This window comes from Uloborus diversus, chromosome 3, assembly GCF_026930045.1.
Source record: "Uloborus diversus isolate 005 chromosome 3, Udiv.v.3.1, whole genome shotgun sequence".
NCBI lineage: Eukaryota > Metazoa > Arthropoda > Arachnida > Araneae > Uloboridae > Uloborus > Uloborus diversus.
In genome coordinates this window covers 197,081,505-197,103,019 of record NC_072733.1, presented here as the reverse complement: position 1 = coordinate 197,103,019, position 21,515 = coordinate 197,081,505, and the positions used below count along the sequence as shown (strand labels likewise).

Sequence of the window (21,515 nt, the reverse complement as noted above, 5' to 3'; positions counted from 1 at the left end):
CAAGTTCACTTCGTGGGGAAAGCAAGGCTTGCATAAGCTTGCATCTCGTTTGCATCTGACTTGTAGACTTGTCTCATCCAATTTGATGCAAGTTTGCAGAATCGCAAAGCAAATTTGTTGCAAGTTTGCTGCAAGCAAAAAATGCTATCTGGGTTGTATTGGTTAGGAACAAAAAATCAACTATTTATTCTTGATCACCTGCAGTTCTTTTTTATTTTATAAGGATGTTTGCTTAGTTAAACACTTAATATCATCTCATGATTCTTCTGTAATGTATTAAAAAATAAATAAAATACGGTGCAAAATCTCAGGAAAAATAACTTTTCATTATTTCCGTTCGTAGTTCACTTACATGCTGGTTCAAAACAAACTTTTCTTTACCAACTTCCAAGCCTTTCATTGGTTTTGCAAATCATATTCATTTCGTATGCATCAAAAAAATTTTGCTGAAGTCTTCAGAATGATCATGTATTTCTATTGTTCTAAAATCTTTCAAATATTACGGCGAGACTAATAAAATGCTAGTTTTACCCAATTTTTCACTGGTGATGACAAGTAGCTGAAGCTGGGTGGTCAGCAATGACTTCCAAAACAAAGCAGCAAAAGCTGCATAGATCACGTGTCCTATGCTAAAGTCACGTGTCTTATGCACAACAAACCTGCTGTGACGTCACGTGAAAGTATCCCATAACAGAAGATTCAACGGAAATAAATATAAACAAAGAAGAGCAGACGCCCTGTCAAAACACCGAACCGGTTACGATATTTGCATATGCTTCCCGCCCGCATATGCTTCTGATCTTGTGACGTCACATGTCTGCCAGCCGATGTCGGAAAGCAGTCCTCGTGTAAAAGGGGTCTTCGTCACACTATAGTAATTTAGTTTCAAAAACCACTTGCATGAATCTTCCCTAGAAGTTTTATTCTTTCAGAAAATTCCTTAAAACCAAAAGTAAATGATTATTAGACGTTTAAAACTCATGTTCTGTAACGAAACAGAGTCTCTGAACGTTACGTTCGTCACTACGGTGTGTAGAAGCTGACCACCCTATACATGTCACGTGACTTAATACTCATGCAATATGCAGTTCATTTACGCTCTCCTGTATTACTTGCTCTTTTTAGTGCATTGTTTCTTGTAGAAGTGGCAACAAAGCATCTGTCAGTCAGAAGCGAAAGCGTTTACTTATTGAACCGATCGGTATGATAAATACGTGATGTAAATTGAAGGAAATTTGCACTTTGCAATCTACTTAAAAAGCTTTTCCTCATTAGGCAGCATGTCTCGGTCAATTTTACCAAGTCAACAAAAGCTCGCTGAAAAATTAACAGTATTATGTGACAGGGGCGCTGGCTTACTTACTCGTATATACAATATAAAAAAGGTTAGTAATCGTAGCAAATAAAGCGGAAATGCATTACTTTCCAATGAAAATGAGGATAAAGTTTATTTTGAAAATATATTGACACCTGCTACACAGATGACTTTCACCTTCTAGTTACTGGAGTTACGATCACTTTTTATATATGTTTTATTTGAAGTTTATTACTCAAGTGTTTCATTTTGATTGTTTGATGTGTCCAGTGGCGTAGCTAGAAATTTCTCAAGAGGGGTATCCTGCCTAAAATCAGCCTAATCTGAGACTTGGAAGCGTTAATTAAACAGAAATAATTTGATTTAAATTTTGCATACGCACTACAAATTGATTAGATGATGAAAAATGTATTCTTAGTGGAATGGACTAACTTTAATTTTTTTTATTGCAGCTCAATGTTGAGCTTCAAGAGAGTTTCAGATGCAAGGGCCACCCCCTTTCCTACACCACTGGATGTGTCATATTTATGTTAAACAAAACCGGATTTTATTGTTGGTACATCAAAAAAATCGTAATTTTATGCTCTTCTGGTTTGAAAAATGCTTAAAATTCACTATGCGCAGCCAATTTTGTTCAACATATTTCCCACATTCTCAAATGCCATGGGTATTAATTTTCAGTACTGCAGACTAAATTTCATTTTGTCTTTAAAAAAATATAAAAAAATCTGTGCAGGCGTTTCCCTCATAAAATTTTCCAAAAATTAATGAACAAAGGCCTCTTAATTGAAGCTCAGCTATCCTTCCAATTTTGTTTTCAGTACTGAAAAGTGGCACCCATGCTAATGACCAAACATTTGAATACCCATGTGCAATTGCTACTTAAATGAACACATAATTTTCATCTCAACTGCTTCTGGATTTTATAATGAACTGTTATTTATGTTCGTTTACTGTCATAGAGTCATGTTCAGGACTTAATTTGCACCGGAGCTCAGCTCTTGTACTTCTTTTCAGTTTTGTATGAACTTTCACATGTTTGACTGAATTCAGGCTCTTTGGTAGCGGAAATAAATTCTGAATGCTATAGGGCTCCCACACTTTTGTTGAAAGTTAAGCACTCATCATGTTCAGTATGAGCTATGAAACTTGAACTCTAACAATTTAAAAAATTTACATTTACATTTTATTGGTCAATATAGAACTTATTCGGTAAGAATTATTATCAATAAGTTTGCCCCTCCTTTTTTTGAGCATAGCACATTAGTTTTATGGTCATTTAAAAATTACGTGAATAATTTTGTGCTATGTTTTTAAATACAATTTTTTTTTTTGCTTTAGCTAAATCTTTAAATACAGTAGAGCGTCAAAAATCCAAACTGCTGTATTTTCCTGCATATTAATTGCAGATTATCTTTGAAAAAGCTGATGTGTCCAGCACATGACTTGCTTTTACGCTAATTTAATGATAATATTGCCTTGGACTTGGAGAAAGCAAAGTAACACTTTACATATTTTCACCCCAAGTTTGTTGCAAACCAAAGCAAAAACAAAAAACGTTTCATTCTGATTAATTTTCCCAGTATTGGCAATTTTAATGTGATTTAATGGTTAGCTCTCTAAATATCGCCAATTGTGGAAAAATTTAAACCATATTTAAACCCCCCCCCCCTGCCAAATTTCTCGCCAAGTTGGCGACCAAAAGCTTTGAGTTTTTCACCAAGTGCTTGCCAAATTATAACACCACTTGAGTTTGCATTGAAATTAACAATGATTTTCCTCCGTTCTTGAGTTATGCGATATACATATGCACATACATTCATACAGACGTCACGAGAAAACTCATTGTAATTAACTTAGGAATCGTCAAAATGGATATTTTGCATGTCTATATGTTCTTAGGCACTTATCTTTGTGTGGTTGAGTTGAAAAAACCCTCAATATTCATTCGGGGGTGAGCAAAATGGAAATTAAGGCCGATTTTTGACTGAAAATCTTTTTGTGAATTCAATTCTTCATTTTTTGTAAAAGGAAGTAATAAGTAAAAATTAATTATGCTCAGATTGTCTTTGCTTTTTCTTATTTAGAGGCCAACTTAGTGAACCTGAACTTATAGTTGGATTCACCAATAGAGACTTTCACTGCCTGCCAGGTTGTTTATTTTAAATAGCCTGAATTTTCCTATTAAGTAGTTCAGGCTGTAAAATAAAAAACATTACAGCCAGGGAAGAAACGGTCTCTATTTGCACTAGACTAGGCCTTTATCTTAAACTAATTAGCATTCTTGTTAAAGTAACATAAATTATCATGAACTTTAACCACTTTAAGAATTCCATACTATAATCACAATCTCAAGATGAAATTGTCCTTTTTCAAAAAAGGAAGTACAGTGCAGAACCTTTTATCCGGGAACCAAAAAACCGGGAAACCAGAAAACCGGCAACTTCTAGCAGCCTAGCAGCTAAAAAATGGCGGCAGATTCTACCGCCATTTTTTAAAAATATGCATTTTCGGCAATTTTTGTAAAACTAAGTTTTTTTTTTTTTTTTTGAAATACCTAACAGAATATAAACTGTTTCTTAATAAATACCATATTACTTACATAAAACTGGTGAAAATGTTTACGAAAACGAACTTCAAAGGGTTAACCTTTACGCGTGCAAAATTTCCGAAATGTTTTCTTGAATTAAGAAGTACTCTTAAGTCGGAAATTTTCGTGTTTTATTCTAATTGAAAACTAAAGAAATGAAAAAATGAATATTGTCGAATTCTAATGCAATATTTTATTAAATGGCCTTTAAAAAAAGCCGTTTAGAGCGTCAGTTGTGTAGCAAATTTGCGGGAAACGCCGAAAACCAGATTCGCAAATTTTTCGGATAGTTAATCATGGAATCTAGAAATCGTTAAACGCATGACTGTAATAAGGCTGCAAGAACTCATAAATCAAATTCCTATTGATATTGCAAAAAGCAATAGTTATTAATAACCACCTTAATCAAAAACACAAAATCTTTATAAAAAAATTTAAAAAAAAAACGCGTTCATGAAAACAAATTTTTTTATACAATATACAGTAAAACCAGTCTACAACGATACTGTTGGGACCTAAAAAAAGTATCGTAATAGACAGGTTATCGTTAGAGACAGTTTGATTATTCATGCTGACATTTTGCTGGGGGCAAAAAAAAAAAAAAAAATTGTTATAGACAGGTTATCGTTATAGACAGTATCGTTATACACAGGTTTCACTGTAGCAGGAAAATCCCACATTTTCCGTTCAAAAACTTTTTTCCAGCCCTTCCCTTATTTTTATTATTTTTTTTTTCCCGTTTTAAAACGTCGAAAAGTGGTGGCTTTTTTCTTTTTCAGATTGAATGTGAGGGTCTCAGGTCTTATGAATAACTTGAAGTTTTTTGGTGTTTCAATTATTCTTTCACTAGCAGTTTTTAATATTTCGATAGTATTTATAAGCATTTGTGAACTGTTTTCTTCTTATTTTAATATGTATTGCTATTTATTATAGTACTTTAAGTTTTATTAACAATCGGCCAACAGAGCTTTTTAGCGATTCAGAAAACCGGGAAATTCAGATATCCGGGATAGCGATGGTCCCGAACTTCCCGGATAATTGGTTCTCTATTGTATTGTATTCGCGAAAAAATTTTCACTCAAAAATCGACCTTAATTTCCATTTTTCTTACCCCGGAATGAATATTTAGTTTTTTTTTCGACCGCACCACACGCCTAGGAACCTACAGACACCCGAAATGTCCATTTTGACGAACCCCGAGTTAATTACAACGAATTTTCTCGTGACGTCTGTATGTATGTATGTGCATATGTGTGTGTATGTGTATGTATCTCGCATAACTCAAAAACGGTATGCCCTAGAAAGTTGAAATTTGGTACGTAGATTTCTAGTGGGATCTAGTTGTGCACCTTCAATTTTGGTTGCGTTTGGATGTTCCTAAGGGGGTCTTTTGCCCTTTTGGGGGAAATCATTAATTTCGATGTAAACTCAAGTGGAGTTATAATTTGTCGGACACTTGGCGATACATCGCCAGTCTTTTGGTCGCCAAGTTTTGTCGCTGACTTGGTGACAAATTTTGCCGTGTTTTTTTTTTGTTTTTAAATTTGGTTTTAATATGGCTACTGTTGGTGATATTTAGAAAGTAAACAATTGAATCACATTAAAATTGCCAATAATGGGGAAATGACATTAAATTGGAGTAAAAGGAAGTCATGTGATGCACACATCAGTTCGTTAGATTAAATTTGATTATGCCCTAAAATTATTACTACTTAGACATTTTCTACTTAGTTGCTAAAATATTGGGTCCCGCTGACCACTCATGAAAACGGGTTCCAAGCACTTCTGCTTTCCAAAAACATAGGTTCATTTTTAAAATCATGGGTGCCCATAATATATTTTCACTTTTTACCTTTTGTGTTTCAAGTAATCTGTTAATAGTGAGTATAGTGTCCTAATTCAAGTGAGTACAATTTCTTAATAAATATATACATGTAGCATATATATATTAATATATGTGTGGAGAAATTCAGTAAAGAAAAAGAATAACTAAAGATCTAGAATTGCTTCAGTTGAAGTTTAATTGAAATATTATTCTTGGAAAAAATAAGTTGAATAAACTATCCCCCCCCTCCCCATTCAAAAAAATAAATAAATACATGACAATTTTAACTACACAACTAAGTGTAAAGTTAACAGCTGAAACTGATCTTTAAGACCAAACCAAAATGAACCATCTTAACAAAGTGAAAAGGATAAAAATCATGTTTTTTAAAAAAAAGTTGAACCGCAGTGTCATACCAGCCAACTTTTTGTGAAATGGGTATTTAAAATGTGTTCATGCACATCACTATCTCAACTATTAAAAATTTGCTCAAATTTAATTTAGAAAGCACAAAATTGAGAATGCTATAAAAATTATGATTGCTAAAGCTTAATAAGCCAGTAATATTTAACATTTAATTTAACTGATACAATCGCTAAAGTTTTAAGAAAGTTTTAAAGTATTTGAAAAAGAAATCCAGAATTGAAGTGACTTGCAACATTCCCTGACTTTTACAAAAGTTTACCATCTAAACGTCCTTTTACGCTTTCAATGCTACGTAAAATAAACAACCATACAGGCAAAGAGGAAGGCTTCATTAATGCCTTAGCTCCGTTGCCTTTATCCCACTGTCTCGAAGTAATTAGCGTACTGTAATCACGATTTCAAGAAGAAATCTTTGGTTTTTAAAATTAATACTATAAAAGCTTAAAAGTTATTACTTCTTTGGGTTTTTAATTGCTAAAATAGAACTTTCAATTAAAAGAACTTTGTTTTTTGCCGTTATACTGTTTGTTGTCACCGCAGATTATAAAAGTTTTCTTTTCTTCAGACTTAAGTAATTTTTTAATTTTATAACCAAGTTGTATTCTTTTATATATTTTGATATTAACTAATTGCTTTTTTTTTTCTTGCATTCAAAGTTGTTTGTTGCAAAAGCAATCTAAGATTTTTTTTCGTTACATACTGAAATCATTTGAAAGAACTTGTGAACTTAAGTAAATATTTTTATTTTTTTATTGTTAAAATGCTGTATTCATTCATTAAAACCTATATTTTAGATTAGAGAAAAGCTCCTTATGAATGGATGTCAAATGGTTTCATCTGTTTTGCATAAATATGTCAATTAGTTAGATAAGAATAACTACATTACTTCTATTCTTTCACTATTGTTATTCTTGCAACAATTATTATACTGTTTGAAAACTTAGTTCAAAATAATTTCAATTACTTTTTAGTTCTATCATAAATACACATATGTTTTTAAGAGTAATTTTATTAGTTTCTTAAATTTCTTATGCTAAGTGGTTTCTGGAAGTGAAGTTTTTTTTTTTTTTTTTAAATTTTCTATAATCTTTCCATGTATAAAAATTTAATATACTGTTTTGTTGGTTTTTCCTTCCTTCCAAAAAATTGTCTTGTTTTTTGTTTTTTTTTTTAAACCATTTTATTGAAAAAGTAGCATCTTTTTAAAATATATCTTTAGTTCAACAACTTTACACAACTTAAAACGTTTAAAATACTGCATTTAATACAAACATACAATGGATTTCAAGTAGAGCAAAGAAAGAAAACCATTATCATTGGTAACGTAAATCAGGGAAATTTGGTGAACTAAATCAGGGAAAAGTCAGGGAACTTTTTTTCACAGTTCCTGTCGCCACCCTGGTGAAGAAGTAATAATTTTTGGGATATATTCAATATTAAAAAGCAAAATAATCTAAAAAATAAAGATTTCTTCTCGAAATTGTCATTATAGTACGCTAATTACTTGAAGACAAAGAATCAAGAAAAGAGCAAGGAGTCTAATCTTGTTCATATGAAGGCTTCTTCCTTTACTGTATGTTGTTTGTTTTACATATAATGAATCACATAAGAGCATTCAAGCTATGTAAAATAAACAACATACAGACGGGTTTGCAATCTCTAAAAAGATTATTCAGGCTATGTAAAATAAACAACATATAAGCAGAATGACGATCTCTAATGGCGAATCCTGTCGTAAATATTGAAGTTTAGTTGGAAGATATTCGCAAAAAATCTGCAGGTTCACAAAATCTGCAGATTTTCTGCTGAAATTTGTAAAATTTCTGCAGAATACTTTGTGTTTTCCTCTGACATTTGAATAGAATTGTTCTGCGTTTTGCAACGTACATTGCAAATTTAATAGTATTCTGCTTTAGGGCACCAGCTGAAAATTATAGTCATTAATGTGAGCTTTATGTCTGTTGTTTCACTGCATCTTACAATATAAAAGTTTTCTACTGATTAGAAATGGCTGTGGACATTTGTAAAAATTCGATCAGTTACTTGCTTGTCAGTATCTTCCTTGTCATATCCCACCAATTTTTATTTATCATTAAATCTATGCATATAGAGTGACAGCTTTTTCATACAATGAAATCATGAAAATTCAGTTAACCGTTTAACAATTTCTTTATGTCTTCTTAAAGAAATAAAAACTTTTAGCCAAATTGAATTTATATATGGATTTAAAGACCTATTTTGTAGATGGTGTCCTGTTAGTCAAGTATATAGTTTTAAGTTGCATATCTTAATTGAAATAAAATTAAAATGTTACTTTAAGGGTCACACCCGTGTCTGTCATTTAGGGGGTCAGTTGCCGTCACTGACTTTGGGAAAATAATGTATTTACATTATTTTGAGTGTGAACTGAGCTAAAACAGTTTTCAATATCTAAGTACTGTCGGCCCCGCTTAATCAAATACTGTCAGTTCCAAGAAATATTATTTGATTAAGCAGGGATTTTTAACATTGCGTCTACGGCATGGGAAGTATTTGGTTCCCGGATATTTTATTCGTATAAGCAGGGTATTCGTTTGTCCATTACGCGATTTAGCGGGGCCAGCAGTGTTTTAATTTTTAATGTAAAATAGAAGAATTTAGTCCTCAGTTTAGTTCAGAATTTTTTTTATTTGTGAGATTTTAATTATTTTTTGAATATTTCAAGGTATGAATTTTCTGCCTTAGTTTTTAATTTTATCAATCTTTTTTTTTTTAAGTGAAAAATTAAGCTGTTCATCACAGATTGATGCAAAAGACAAGCTGTGTCACATCATATTTCTTCCTGAAGAGAATAAACCCTGAAAAATAATTTATTTTAGTGTGGCATCTAAAACTTTTTCCTGGCTCTTAAGATTTTAGAAGTTTTTAGGCTCTGCTCATTTTATAATATTTAACTAAATCAAATTATAAATGTTATTTTATTATCCATTAATTAGTTATATTAACCTTTATTTAAACTGATAATTTTAGTATCAATTTAAAAGCCAGTTTGTTGAATCATCCTGTACTTGCTTACCCATGCACATCTACCCTGAAAAATTATCAAAATCACAAAACAAAAGTTGCTTTACATAATAAAACCTTTTTTTGCTCATTCAGTGTATTACTGAGAAAACGCTTTGAAAGTGAGTTAAAATATTTCCACAAATTGTGTTGTTATTAACTGAATTTTTATTAATAGATTAGTAATTTTGTAACACTTTAATTTTTGCGTATTCAAGTATGGTGTGCTTTGATAGCGTAGAACCAGGGGTCTGTCCAGGATTTTTCACAGGGTCCGTTTTTTGTGAAAAATCATTTATTTTTGTGAAAAATCAATAAATTTTGTGAAAAATTAAATTTTGCAAAAAAAAAAAAAAAAAAAAAAATTTTTTTGTAAAAACCAAATTTTTGAACTTTGAGATGGCGCAAACTGCATCATTGACACTAATGTTGAGTGTTTTCCCTCTTTTCTGTTGGGAATATCATTCTTGAGTGTTTTTTGAGTATTGGAGTATGGGCGGCATGGCTTTTTGGGAGATGGGTATCCCTCAAGTATCAATATTTATTTACCATTCTACATTATGTTAAATTATACTAGAAGTGTTATATGTATAGTATTTAAAATAATTGTAATAAAGAAATTCAGGCAGGGGTTCAGCATTTAACTTTTTGAACCAAGACATTGTTAAAAAAGACAAAATTTTGTTTAAAATTTATAAACTCCATGATTTTTACAAATATAAACAAATATTTTAATTGTTTACCTCTTAACAAAGCGTACTAAACATCGAAAATTTGAAAAATCAGATTCCCATAGCGGATGCAAACAGATCGCAATCCTCAAAGTAAAAAAATCAAAAGTATAAAAACTTCTTGTAAAATAAATATTTCTCATAAAATTATTATTTTAGAATTGCACTTTAGAGTCCTATGATAAACATTTCATTAATATCTGGACACAGTTGAGTCAAAAAGAAATAAATAAATACTTAAAAAATGAACCATCGATTCAGCATTTAAATTTTTGACTCATAAAAGAAAATGGAATTCCGCTTTAAAAACATAAAATGAGCGTTGTTGTAAAAATAAAGAGATTTTTCATTTATTTGCATCCTAATAAAGTGAAGTTTGCTTGAAAAAAGAATAAAGTAGGATTCTCATATTGAATCTAAAAAGATTGCGCTTTTCAAAATGTAGACATCTAAAGAAAAAAAACAATGAAAAAGAGTTTATTTAAAATTAATTATCCTTTTTAGCATCAAAAATTCAAACCCATCTAACTTTCTCCCAAAATATCAATTAAACATCACCCCTCCCCCCGCCAGACGCTAAGTGGCGATAAGTTTAAAGTTGGTAACCCTATCTGAAGCAATCACATTCTCCCTCCCCCATCCCTACTATCCTTTGCAGTTCTAAGTTCATTTCCCTGTATATTATTTTTTATTAAATCATGAGTGGTGAGAAAAGTGCTTACGACTAACTTTTTCAGAGAAGTTTGCAACAACACCGCTGCATAAAACAAACAAGCAAAATTATAAACCAAACTGACTTTCAGCTGTTAATTTCTTTCATAGAAATCAACAACAAGCATTATATTTATTTGGCCTTAGTAGTTATTTATCACTTGCAGGAGCCTCATAAGAGCGCCTTTTTTTTTTCTTTTGAAAAATTAGCAGATTTTGTATAAGTTAGTATCTCTAATTAAACTTTAAAAAAGGTTCCAAACATTATTGTTGGAAATATGCTTCGTTATTTTGATTTGAGATTTGCTCTTCCAATAAACAATTTGTGAAAGATCCGTTTTTGTTTATCAGAATTTTGTGAAGGGTCCGTTTTGGTTGGTCGGGATTTTGTGAAAAGTCCGTTTTGGTTATTCAGATTTTTGTGATGGGTCCGTTAACAGACCCAAATTTCCTCTGGCCAGACCCCTGAGAACTTAAATGAACATTATTTTCTGTGACTATTATTTAAAATCTGTGAATACATTTTTTTTCTATCTAGGCATGTGGGGATTCCAAAAGCAAACCATCATTTCTATCTGACAAGAGCTTGGAATCGTCACTTCGATACATAGTACGGAAGTTTCCTAGTCTAGATACCCGAAGCAATAGTGTATGTATTATACAAGGATTTATTTAGTTTGTTATATAAAAAATAAACGTAGAAAATCTGTAAGTGAATTTCCTTCTGTTATTTTGCATAGCTGCTAAGTATATAATTTCTTTTTTTTTAAAAATCTATTATTGAATTAGTTTCAATTTGCATGACATTTTTAATAACCTTTAAGGTACAACTTTAAGTATCAGTGTATTTCAACTAGAAAATGAATTTTTTTTTTCTGTAAAAATGAGTTGTAACCATTATGTATTTATACAAGTACTGGATCATACCTAATTTGGGTAAGGTAATTTCAAATGTATACAGGGCATAAAACTGGTCAGTAAAAGTCAGTACAAGTCAGTATTCTTCATCTTGGTCAGTATTTGTCAGTTTTTTTCAAAATTTAGTCAGTATAGTCAGTATTTTTTTGGAAATTTGCCTAAGAGTTCTGTTTAAGAAAAATATCGGCAGTGATATGTTTCCTCTTTTTCTTACAAAATTTATAAAATGCCAAAAAAGTGAGAGATTGTCAACATTTGAACTTAATTTTGCCAATCTGCTAGAGTTTGCATTATTTTATAAAATAATTTGCTGTTAGTTTTTTTTTTTAGTCTATTTTCCACAAATGTTCTTGAGAAAGAACAAATATATGCTTAGTCTGTTGTAAAAAAATTCTTAAAAAGAAATAATTATCAAATAAATAACTAAGTTAATGAATACTGCAAAATAAAAGTTTTGGAAAGTAAGGTACTGGGATGGGGAAATGTGTGTCTAATGGTTTGTCTGATCGCCTACCCCCACCCCCCCATTGAAGAAATTATTTTCAATTTATCTGATTAAAATTGTTTCTAATATCTAGAAAATAAAACATAACTATCATTTCAACAGAAAAATTGCTTTATTTTATTTATTTATTGTTAATTTTAAGAAACCAATCTTTTTCCTACTATACTTTAAAGTTCATAGTAGAATAAATATTATGTTACACATCATGTAGTACTTGCCTCTATTAAAATAATCAATTATCACTGTATAGGATCATAGTGTGTGTATTTTATTTTTAAATGTGTACAAAACCCTTAATCATGCAGTACATGGTAAATAAGGGGTGATTTCTCAAAAATTGATTCATCAAATTGTGTTTTTTTTTCCAATTTTGTCCCAAATGTAACAAAGAAAAAAGTAGATGACAGCATTTTTTGTGTACTATTCTCAAGAAAGACAAAATATACTTTTATGCTTCTTTTAAATATCTCATAACTTTCATTGTGTTAATACATTTATCGTGATACAAAGAAATTTGGTTTCTACCCAACACTTATTATTTGCAATTAAAAGTCTTCTGAACATGAAATGTTTTCAGTTTTACTAAAAAGTTGTCAGACTTCCTTTTTAGGCTGTTTAGTTTTTTTCTCTCTCACTCTCTCTTCATCATCTTTTTCAAACATGAATACATAAATACAATTTATAGATACTTGCATTTTGCTTGATTTTGGAATTTTTTAGAGTAATTTTACAGTTGTTTTAAAGGAAAAAGTAATGTGATTAATAAGAAACTTTTCTCAATAATTTAGTAAAATTTTGAAAATTTGAACGATCTTAATGTATTTTCCTGGTTGTAGTAAAAATTAATCATTCTTATGGTTAGGATCTAACAAACTCCAGGTGCCGGGCTGCTCAGACAAATAAAAAGATAACGTAACAACCTGTTTTATCGGAAGCTATATTGCACTCAATAATTCTTTGAATTAAATAATATTTGTCTGGCATCTAAAAAACTTTTCCCGACTCCTAACTTTTAAATGTTTTTGTAGGTCTCTGCTCATCATCATATAGAAATTATATAAACTAAACTAACAACTTTTAGTCAATATTTTATTTTAGGTTTACATTACAAATTAGGCGTTGCCTAATAATGTAATAAAATAAGCATTCATTTTACAACCTATAAATATTGCTGATAATTATTCTAAAGTTAGTTAGTCAGTATTTAAAAAAATTGTTAGTATTTAATCAGCATTTAATAAATTTTGGTCTGAAAAGTCAGTATTTTTGACCTTCTAAACAATTTTTTCCCCTGATACTTTTCCTTTGGTGAAGTACATAAAAGCAAGAGTTATCTTTGGAAATAGTAAAACAAATTGCTTTACATACCGAACAAAAGTAAAGTTCAAGCATCCCAGAAAAATTACTGTATTTTTAATACACTACAGTCCTATTGCTCACATCCACAATATTTTAAAATGTATTGTGTTTAAAATTATTGTGTGTATGGTAAATACACACAAGAACAAATTATATACTAACCTCTGTGTATATAAATTAGATCAATTTATTTGCAGATTTACTATACTGTATATGGTCTGTTTTCACTGCATAAGAGCATTGTCTGGATGTTTTATTTTTATATTTATGCAACTATTAATTATGCTTTACATTGTTATAACACTGCATGCTATCATCATTGAAAAAATTTCTTAGAAAATTTTTCCTATTTTTGTCCAAAGATAAAGATAATATTAGAGCAATAAGGTATCATGACAACTACATCGTGTAAAATTTTGAGATAGAAAAAATTTGTTATGTTTAAATTGTTATCTTTATTTGCTGCCTTTAATTTTCATCATAAGTTCTTGCAATATAAGTGAACTTAGTTTCTGTACATGTAAAAATATTTGCTGATTAGTAATTAAAATAATCTTCTAAATATGCTGTGGGTTTTACTAAAATGTTTTTTAAACTAAAAATTAGCAATGTTATAGATTTTTTTCACTTTGTATTTCCTGATATGAGAAATTTTCTTGAAATTATGTTTTCCAATGAGTTTTCAAGGAAAAAAATTATGAATGAAATGCTGTTCTTAATCATTTAATGATATTTTGACCAGTTGCAAGATCTTTTAATTTATTTTCCTAGTTTCAAAAAAAAAAAAAAAAAAAAAAAAAAAAATAAATAAATAAAAAAAAATAAAAGAAAGAAAGAAAAATATTCAAAATTCACCAAATATATAAATTAAACTCGCATCTTTCAGTCAAAACTTGTACCAAATAAACTTTGCATTATGTTGCTGCACATTACAAATAAAGCTAGCATCTATTTCACTACGTCTGATACCCTTTTTTGCTACAACAAAGTTTGATAAGTTTTTAAATTTTAGTCAGTATTTAATCAGTATTGGTCAGTATTTTATAAATTTTGATCAGTAAAGTCAGTATTTTTGACCGTCCAGACAGTTTTACCCCCTGTGTATAGTTTTGTTTGAAAAGCCCCCCTTTTTTCATATATCCCTTAAGTTATTTTTAATCAATTTTTTGTTGAATGCCTGAGTTTATAAAAAGCCTTTAGGTTTATATGTGCATAGATATATAAAGTAAAACAATAGACTGTTCATGCTACTATCTAGACATAATTGCAACTCTCCTGTGCTATATGACTGTTGGAGATAACTCCCAATTTTCCAAGAAGACTTAGGATATCATGGCAATTTATGAATAGCTTTTCTTTCAACAAGAAGTTACAAATTTCACATCTTTTTTTCTGGAAAAAAAAAGAAAATTGCTCATAAATCAAACTCTCTATAGTGAAACCCCGATTTTACGGCCTCCAAATCAACACCTTTCCTCATTCCCCTTTTTTTTTCCCGACAGGTGACAATTTTTCTGTATACTAATAATATTATTTTAAGCCAGATGGAAAGTTTGTTATTTATCAATTTCCTGCATTTTGTGTTTTCTCTGGGAAGTAAACCAAAGAAAAGAAAAAGTTCTAAAAGTAGGAATATGTTTCCTTTAGTACTCTTTTAACCCAAGAGAGATTGCACACCAAACAGTGACAGAACAGATTGCGCGGGGTGACTGAGTTACTCCAATCTGTTTTATATAAAATTTTCTATAAATCATTATTTTCTATCTTTTCATAATCTGAAAGTTTACGTTTTCACGGCAGTGTTCAGAGCACAAAGAAATATGAGTGCAAGAAGAGATGCTAGAGAACATAAAAGTACGCTACTGAGAACGAGAAATTTCGAAACAGTAACATTCGTTTGGGGAGAGTGGGTTACTCCATTAACATGTGAATTTCAAGAAATAGTTGCTTCATGCGCAGAAAGAAAAAAAGTAAAAATAACTCTTCACCTACCAAGGGGACTGTTAGATAGGAGGATACTGAAAAGGTTATTGGCTACATATAAATATTTACACTGCGACAGGTGTTTGGGTAAGAATGGGGTGACTGTGTGCCCCTGCGTGATTTCTCTGGCGTTAAAGTTAATCCACAATGTTGGAAGATAATCTATGAAAACAGAAGAGCTACTGCCCCATCCTACTTCATGGACTTTTTGTCCATAATGAAGATGAACAAGAAGAACCAGAAGCACAGTTGTCCCTTCTTTCAATGTTGCATTATAGAGTTTACAAATAGTAAAACACTATTTTGTTTCCAATAAAGACCATGAAAAAAGCTTGCAAAGTATTTCAATCTTGGAAGATGCTACATTTACTTTGAACTCAATGGCTAAAACAGCCATCCACGTTAAGGAAAATAGGTACAATAATGTTCTTTTCATAAAATGTAGATATTAAACCTTTTAAAAGAGTCAATTTTACTACCTTTAGTTTTTTCTGTTTGATTTTTCTTTCTATGTATTTCCTGAGTTTTACATTATCCTGTATTTTATGTTTTTCAATCCAGTCCCATGAGAAATGTAAAATCAGGGTTTCATTAGAATTCTTTTCTTACAGCCTGCAGGCAAATGCCTCAGCTTTTTTTTCGAGAGGGACAAATCACATGATAGGTTGTTTAATTCTGTTTGACTAAACTGTTGTGAGGTTGATGAAATCTTACTATCTAAAGATAAGGAATCTGCTGTTGTTAAAACCATTTCCTCACTTAATGTGTTCACATTCACATGAGGAACAAACTTGGTAGAACTGGAATTTAAGACTTTTCATAATGAAATTGACCAAATAGTGGATGGCATGTTAGGATAGGATATGCTGTGTTGGTTTTTCTTGCTGACAATCTTTGTAGTAATCATTCAAAAATCAGTTACTGCTATAGGAATTCCAAAAGATTAACCTTTTTGTTGGGATGCAGTTTCAAAAGTTTTGCTGTAGATTAAATTATTAAACTGTCCAAGGGGACTGACTTGTGGAGATAAACCAATTATAGACTTGAAATCAACAGTGCAAAAGTATCTAAGGTCTGTTTAAAAATTGTGTGCAGCAGACATGAGAAATTTATTTCCCAGCCTTCTTTTAAGCAACATTTTTCATTATCAAACTACGTATAGAGAAATTGTAAGCTATAATAAATGTCGATGAAGCATCCAAATTAGTTATGTAGATCAGTTAAGTACTCAGTGAGTAGGTAAATATAATTTAGGTATTTATCAGATATTTACTTGAGGGTCTTGGTAAATCAAACAAAAACTGGGTATTTTGTGAAAAAAAATGTAAAATCTGTAATGGTGATGTATTTTTTCTCTATCTAAACATGAAATATAGATAAAGTTGATACATACATATGTGTTATTCATAGTTTATATATTGCTCGTTTGGAATAAGAGTGCCACAATACAAAATTTTTAATTTTCTTTTCTTTCTCGCTTAAAGGGCTTCAAATGACGTTATCTTCTTTGGAAAATAATGAGAATTTTTGTTCTAATATTAACCACTGGGGAGCACAACAATATTTACTTTTCTTACAGCAAATTTCTGAAGATTTAAACTTCAAACGCTTCTCCTGTAAAATTTTATTTCTTCGTATTGTGGCACTCTTCTTCCAAATAAGTGATATGTTTTACTGAAAATTTTGAAAAAATTAAATTTTTAGTCAAGACATTTAATTTTTAATGTGATATTTGTTGGAGAAATATAAGAGTTGAAAACAAATTTCATAATTTTAAAATCTCAATCTATGTCTACCGTATCCAAAAAAAAAAAAAAAAAACAAGCAGGTAAAGACCCCTCATCCTGCAAAATTACCAAAAATGATGCGAGACTGCACCAATTTAATTTGTAAGAAGTGGCTAATTCATTTTTTATGAGGGGGGGGGGGGGTAGTTTTGCTTTTGAGGGTGTTCTGTAACATTTAAAGCAGGTGAGTCCCTTTAAGCAGAGGTACCCATCCCTATAAAGGAGTGGGGACCCCTGTGTATGCAACAACCAAGATTTATAAGCTATTGCAATGGCAATTGTGTGTGTGCTCAACAATTTTTTTCTTTCAATTTCCAGAGTTAAAGTTTATTTTTCAGTTGCTTTCCATTAAATTAAAAGAAACCAATTCTGTACAATGTAACTGTTGAAAGTATTATAGACTAGGGTTTTCTTTTAAAATAACAAAAATATTTATTTGTCACTTTCAGAACGATAACTATAAACATTTTAAGTTAAAATGTAATTTTTTTTTTTGCTTTTTTTCCCTGATGTTATTTTAAGACATTGTTTGATAGGATGGCTCCTGCACTATTTTAAAGCATTTCTGAAATTGTATAACTATTCCCCCTGTATTTGTTGCTTTCTTTCATTTTGGTTTCCATTATTAAATATCTTTCTCATTCTAAAACTGAACTCAATATTCTTTCTTTTTAAAGACCAAGTTTTTAAAAACAGCAAATACATTATTATCCTAAAAGGGTTGTTTGTTATTTAAAAAAAAAATATATGAAAATTGCATAACATTATATGGTGTTTATTTCTTCTGGTAATATTTTTTAGATCTGTAAAATTAAAAAAATTGAAAAAAAATCAAACACATTATCCTTTTCATCCATTCAAGCTACGTACATATTGCAAAAATAGCAGATACAGCTTCTAGTTTAGGAAGGGGTCATTGTCAGGAAGAGGGTGTGTAACATTTGTGCACCTGAGCAGAGTTGTTTTAAAATTTGTTCCCAAAATGGAGTTTTAGGCTGTATTTAATTGCTTGAAGGGGAGTCATGACCCCTGAAAACTCCATCTGGATCCTGGCTCAATTGACTAAAAAAAAAAAAAAAAAAAAAAAAAAAAAAAAAAAAAAAAAAAAAAAAAAAAAAAAAAATATTTTTAGAAAGATGGAGAAACTTTTTCAAATGCATAATTTTACCCAATTTCAAGATTAGCTTCAGATTTTAAAAGCTTAAAACAATGATCCCTTATTTAGACATGTGTGCTAAATTTTTGCCCTTCAATGTCCTCCATTTTAATAAATGTAAATAACTATATTATGTCTCCTGTAGTCTGAATACAATTTGACATATAAGTTTGAAAAACACAATTGTAGATTATCTTTGTTGACGCTAGGAGAAAGCTTTGACATTACCAAAAGGTCGAGTCAGGAGGCTCTTTTCCAAAATTTTTTGAATTTGATGTTCTAAAAACTCGACTTTAGGCTTCATTTGCAAATGAAAGGGGACATAAGGGGTGGAGGTTCAGGTTTCCCACTCAAAATCGTTTTTGAATTTAAGTCCATTTCAAATCTTTTAGGAAAAAGGGTTCAGTGGTGCTGTCTCTGAAATTTCTAAAAGTGAAGTTATAAGCTATCTGTGGTAACATTAGAGAAAAGAGGGCATTCCAAGACCTTTTCCTGGGTTTTGTTTGAAATTTAAATTTTAAAAATGCAACTTGGGGCCAGCCTTTGAGACCTTAAGTGAGAGAGCAGAGGAGATTTAGCGATACTCCTCAGAACTTTTTAGAAATTGAAATCTTAAAGGCACAGATTCAGACTATCTTGGGTAGTCATGTTAAGGAAAGAAATTTGGGATCCTCCTCAGAAATTTTTTGAGATTGAAAGTCTTATTGAGGTCATCGTTGAGGACATAGAAGTGTTAAGATTTAGAAATGCAATTTTTGGCTGTATACTGAAATGTTACAAATGTGTGCACATTTAAGTGCTCAGTCTTAAGTTAAGTATGTGTACTCTTGCTAGAAAAATGTTCTAGCTGAAGGATTAAAAAACGTACTTCTACGTTATGTTTTGTGGCGTAAGGGTGACAAATGCTGGGGCTTTCTTAGGAAACTTTTCGACATTGAAGCTTAAAAAAAGTGAAGGGGAAATGTGTTGAGAGATTCGGGAGCTCTCCCTTCTAAGTCAAAATTTTGTCCTATTTCATATTCATAGTTTATCACAGTCCAGACTTGCTTTGCCGTATGGGATTCTGAGATGAAAGTACTTGTAGCAATAATTTACAATTGACCAAGGAAATCTTTTGCCAACTTACACCATTTAGTTGAATCTATCATGATCAGCTGAGTACGTAGTGAATGTTGCAATGGTCTTTTTTCGATTCGGCGGCATTCCAGGATATTGTTCTCTCATATTTGCTGCCCCAATTCTAAATGGGCCACCAACAATTTTTGAAGCTACAGAGACCAACTTTTTGATTTCTCTCAAAAGTTATGCTCTTATCCCAAGTGTTTCTATTGTTGTCTTCTTGGCTATTAGCCTTTCTACAGCCTTATCTTTATTTTACCCTGGAATGGATGCATAAAGATAGCAGGTCTATGACTAAGATATCATGTACAGCATCAATCTTAGTTCTGTAAAACTCTTCCCATTTACTTTATCCAGAATTTTGAATTGAATTTGAAGAGCAAGAACTTAAATAATTTTTTTTAGGAAAATTTGACGAAAAAGGGACAACTATTTAAGTTGTCCCCCCTAAGCAGTAGGCCCAGTCAGGGTTCCCTGACCAGTCGACCAGGCCAGTCCGCCCCTGATCACAGTAGCAATATTTCAAACTAATACCAATTAGCTACTTTTGCAAATTCTATGTAAAATAAAGTATAAGTAAACTGTTGATTAATTTGTTGAAACATATTTCTTGTTAAACTTCAGTTCATGCTCAGTGGATCAGTTGGTTCTGTCTGCGGACCAGTATATTTTTATGCTTACTGGGCCAAAGGACCATCTACTATTTCAAAAATGATGTGAAAGTTATGTTGTTTTTACCAAAATCTTAACTAATATTTTAAATCTAACTAAGTTAGAATTAAAAATTTTCAAATTATGGTAAGTCATTTATCATTTTTCATGATAAGGCTTCAAAAGCTCATCATTCTAAAATTTTTAATTGTTAAATTGATGATGAAAAAGCTTATTTTAAAATTATACTTTTTTTGAGTAAAATTATTATGCATTGTATTATACAAACCAAATTCAAAATAATAGAATAACAGAACTGTTTGAACAAAACTTGCATCTGAGTCGGGGAAAAATGGAAGCATGCAAATTAAAACTCGTTATTCATGAACGGGTTATCAATTTAAACAACTTTTCAGATAATATTTTAACAACTTATGGATCATTAACACATTTGAAAAATAGATTTTTTATATGGGTCAAAAAATTAGAATAATCTATTCATTCAATGTGAATTTTAAAAAGTAGCTAAAATATCTGCATACCTGTTAACCGATAGTTTGTCACAAGTATGGAACTTGGCGTCTAGATTATTTTACGTTCTTTTAAAAGCCTTTTATTGCTAAAATTGGGTAGTCAAGGTGATAAATAGGAAAAGAACGAAGTTACATATTGTATCATTTCTTAAAGGTAGAAAATTTTTTTTACAACTCAACTCAAATGAATGTTTTACAATCTATGATATGTAAGATTTTAAAGGAATATAGAAGAACTGACCAACTAAAAAGTAACCAAAGTAAACGAGGTAGAAAAATTGTTGCACGTGGCAGAGATGAACTCAAATTTAAGTAAATCGTCCAAAATAATCGTTGAAAATTTTTCTTACGTCCATAAATGTTGGAAATAATGTATAGTTATTTTGTCCATGCTAACTACTCCTGGATGGTTGCATAAACTGCAGTTTTAATCGTGGATCTACAAAGTAATACCAAAGATAAACTTGAAGCAGAAACGTGCACGACTCTCCTGGAGCAAAAAGATGCTCATACAGGGCAACAAGGTTGGAAAAAGATTATATTCATTGATGAATCTTTTTTTTTGAAATATCTGTAAACAAAAAAAGGTGTTCGAGTTTGACATTTAAAAAGAAAAGCATATGAAAAATCTTGTGTAAGACGTTGTCTCCAATTTGACACATCCTTTTTGGTTTTTGGGTGCATGAGGGCTGCTGGAATTGGGAAATTATATATATTTTAAAATAAAACAATGCATGACTTCCACTGTTTATCAATAATACTGCATGATACTTCATCTGAGGCACAGCAGTTACACATTTAGTGACACATTGAATCTTTCAGCAAGATTCTACTCCATGTTATGTCTCTAAATCAACTCATAGA

General features: G+C 30.8%; 1 protein-coding gene across 1 annotated transcript in view; it reads left to right on the top strand.

The window, feature by feature from the left end:
- The first annotated feature begins 1,215 nt into the window (after positions 1 to 1,215).
- LOC129219117 (membrane-associated protein Hem-like) overlaps positions 1,216 to 21,515 on the top strand; it is a 109,109-nt gene continuing 88,809 nt past the window's right edge. Inside the window, exons 1-2 of the mRNA XM_054853437.1 lie at positions 1,216 to 1,385; positions 11,179 to 11,289. Of these exons, the coding sequence (XP_054709412.1) occupies positions 1,281 to 1,385; positions 11,179 to 11,289 (216 nt within the window). The 5' untranslated portion in view covers positions 1,216 to 1,280. The remainder of the gene's footprint in view (positions 1,386 to 11,178; positions 11,290 to 21,515) is intronic.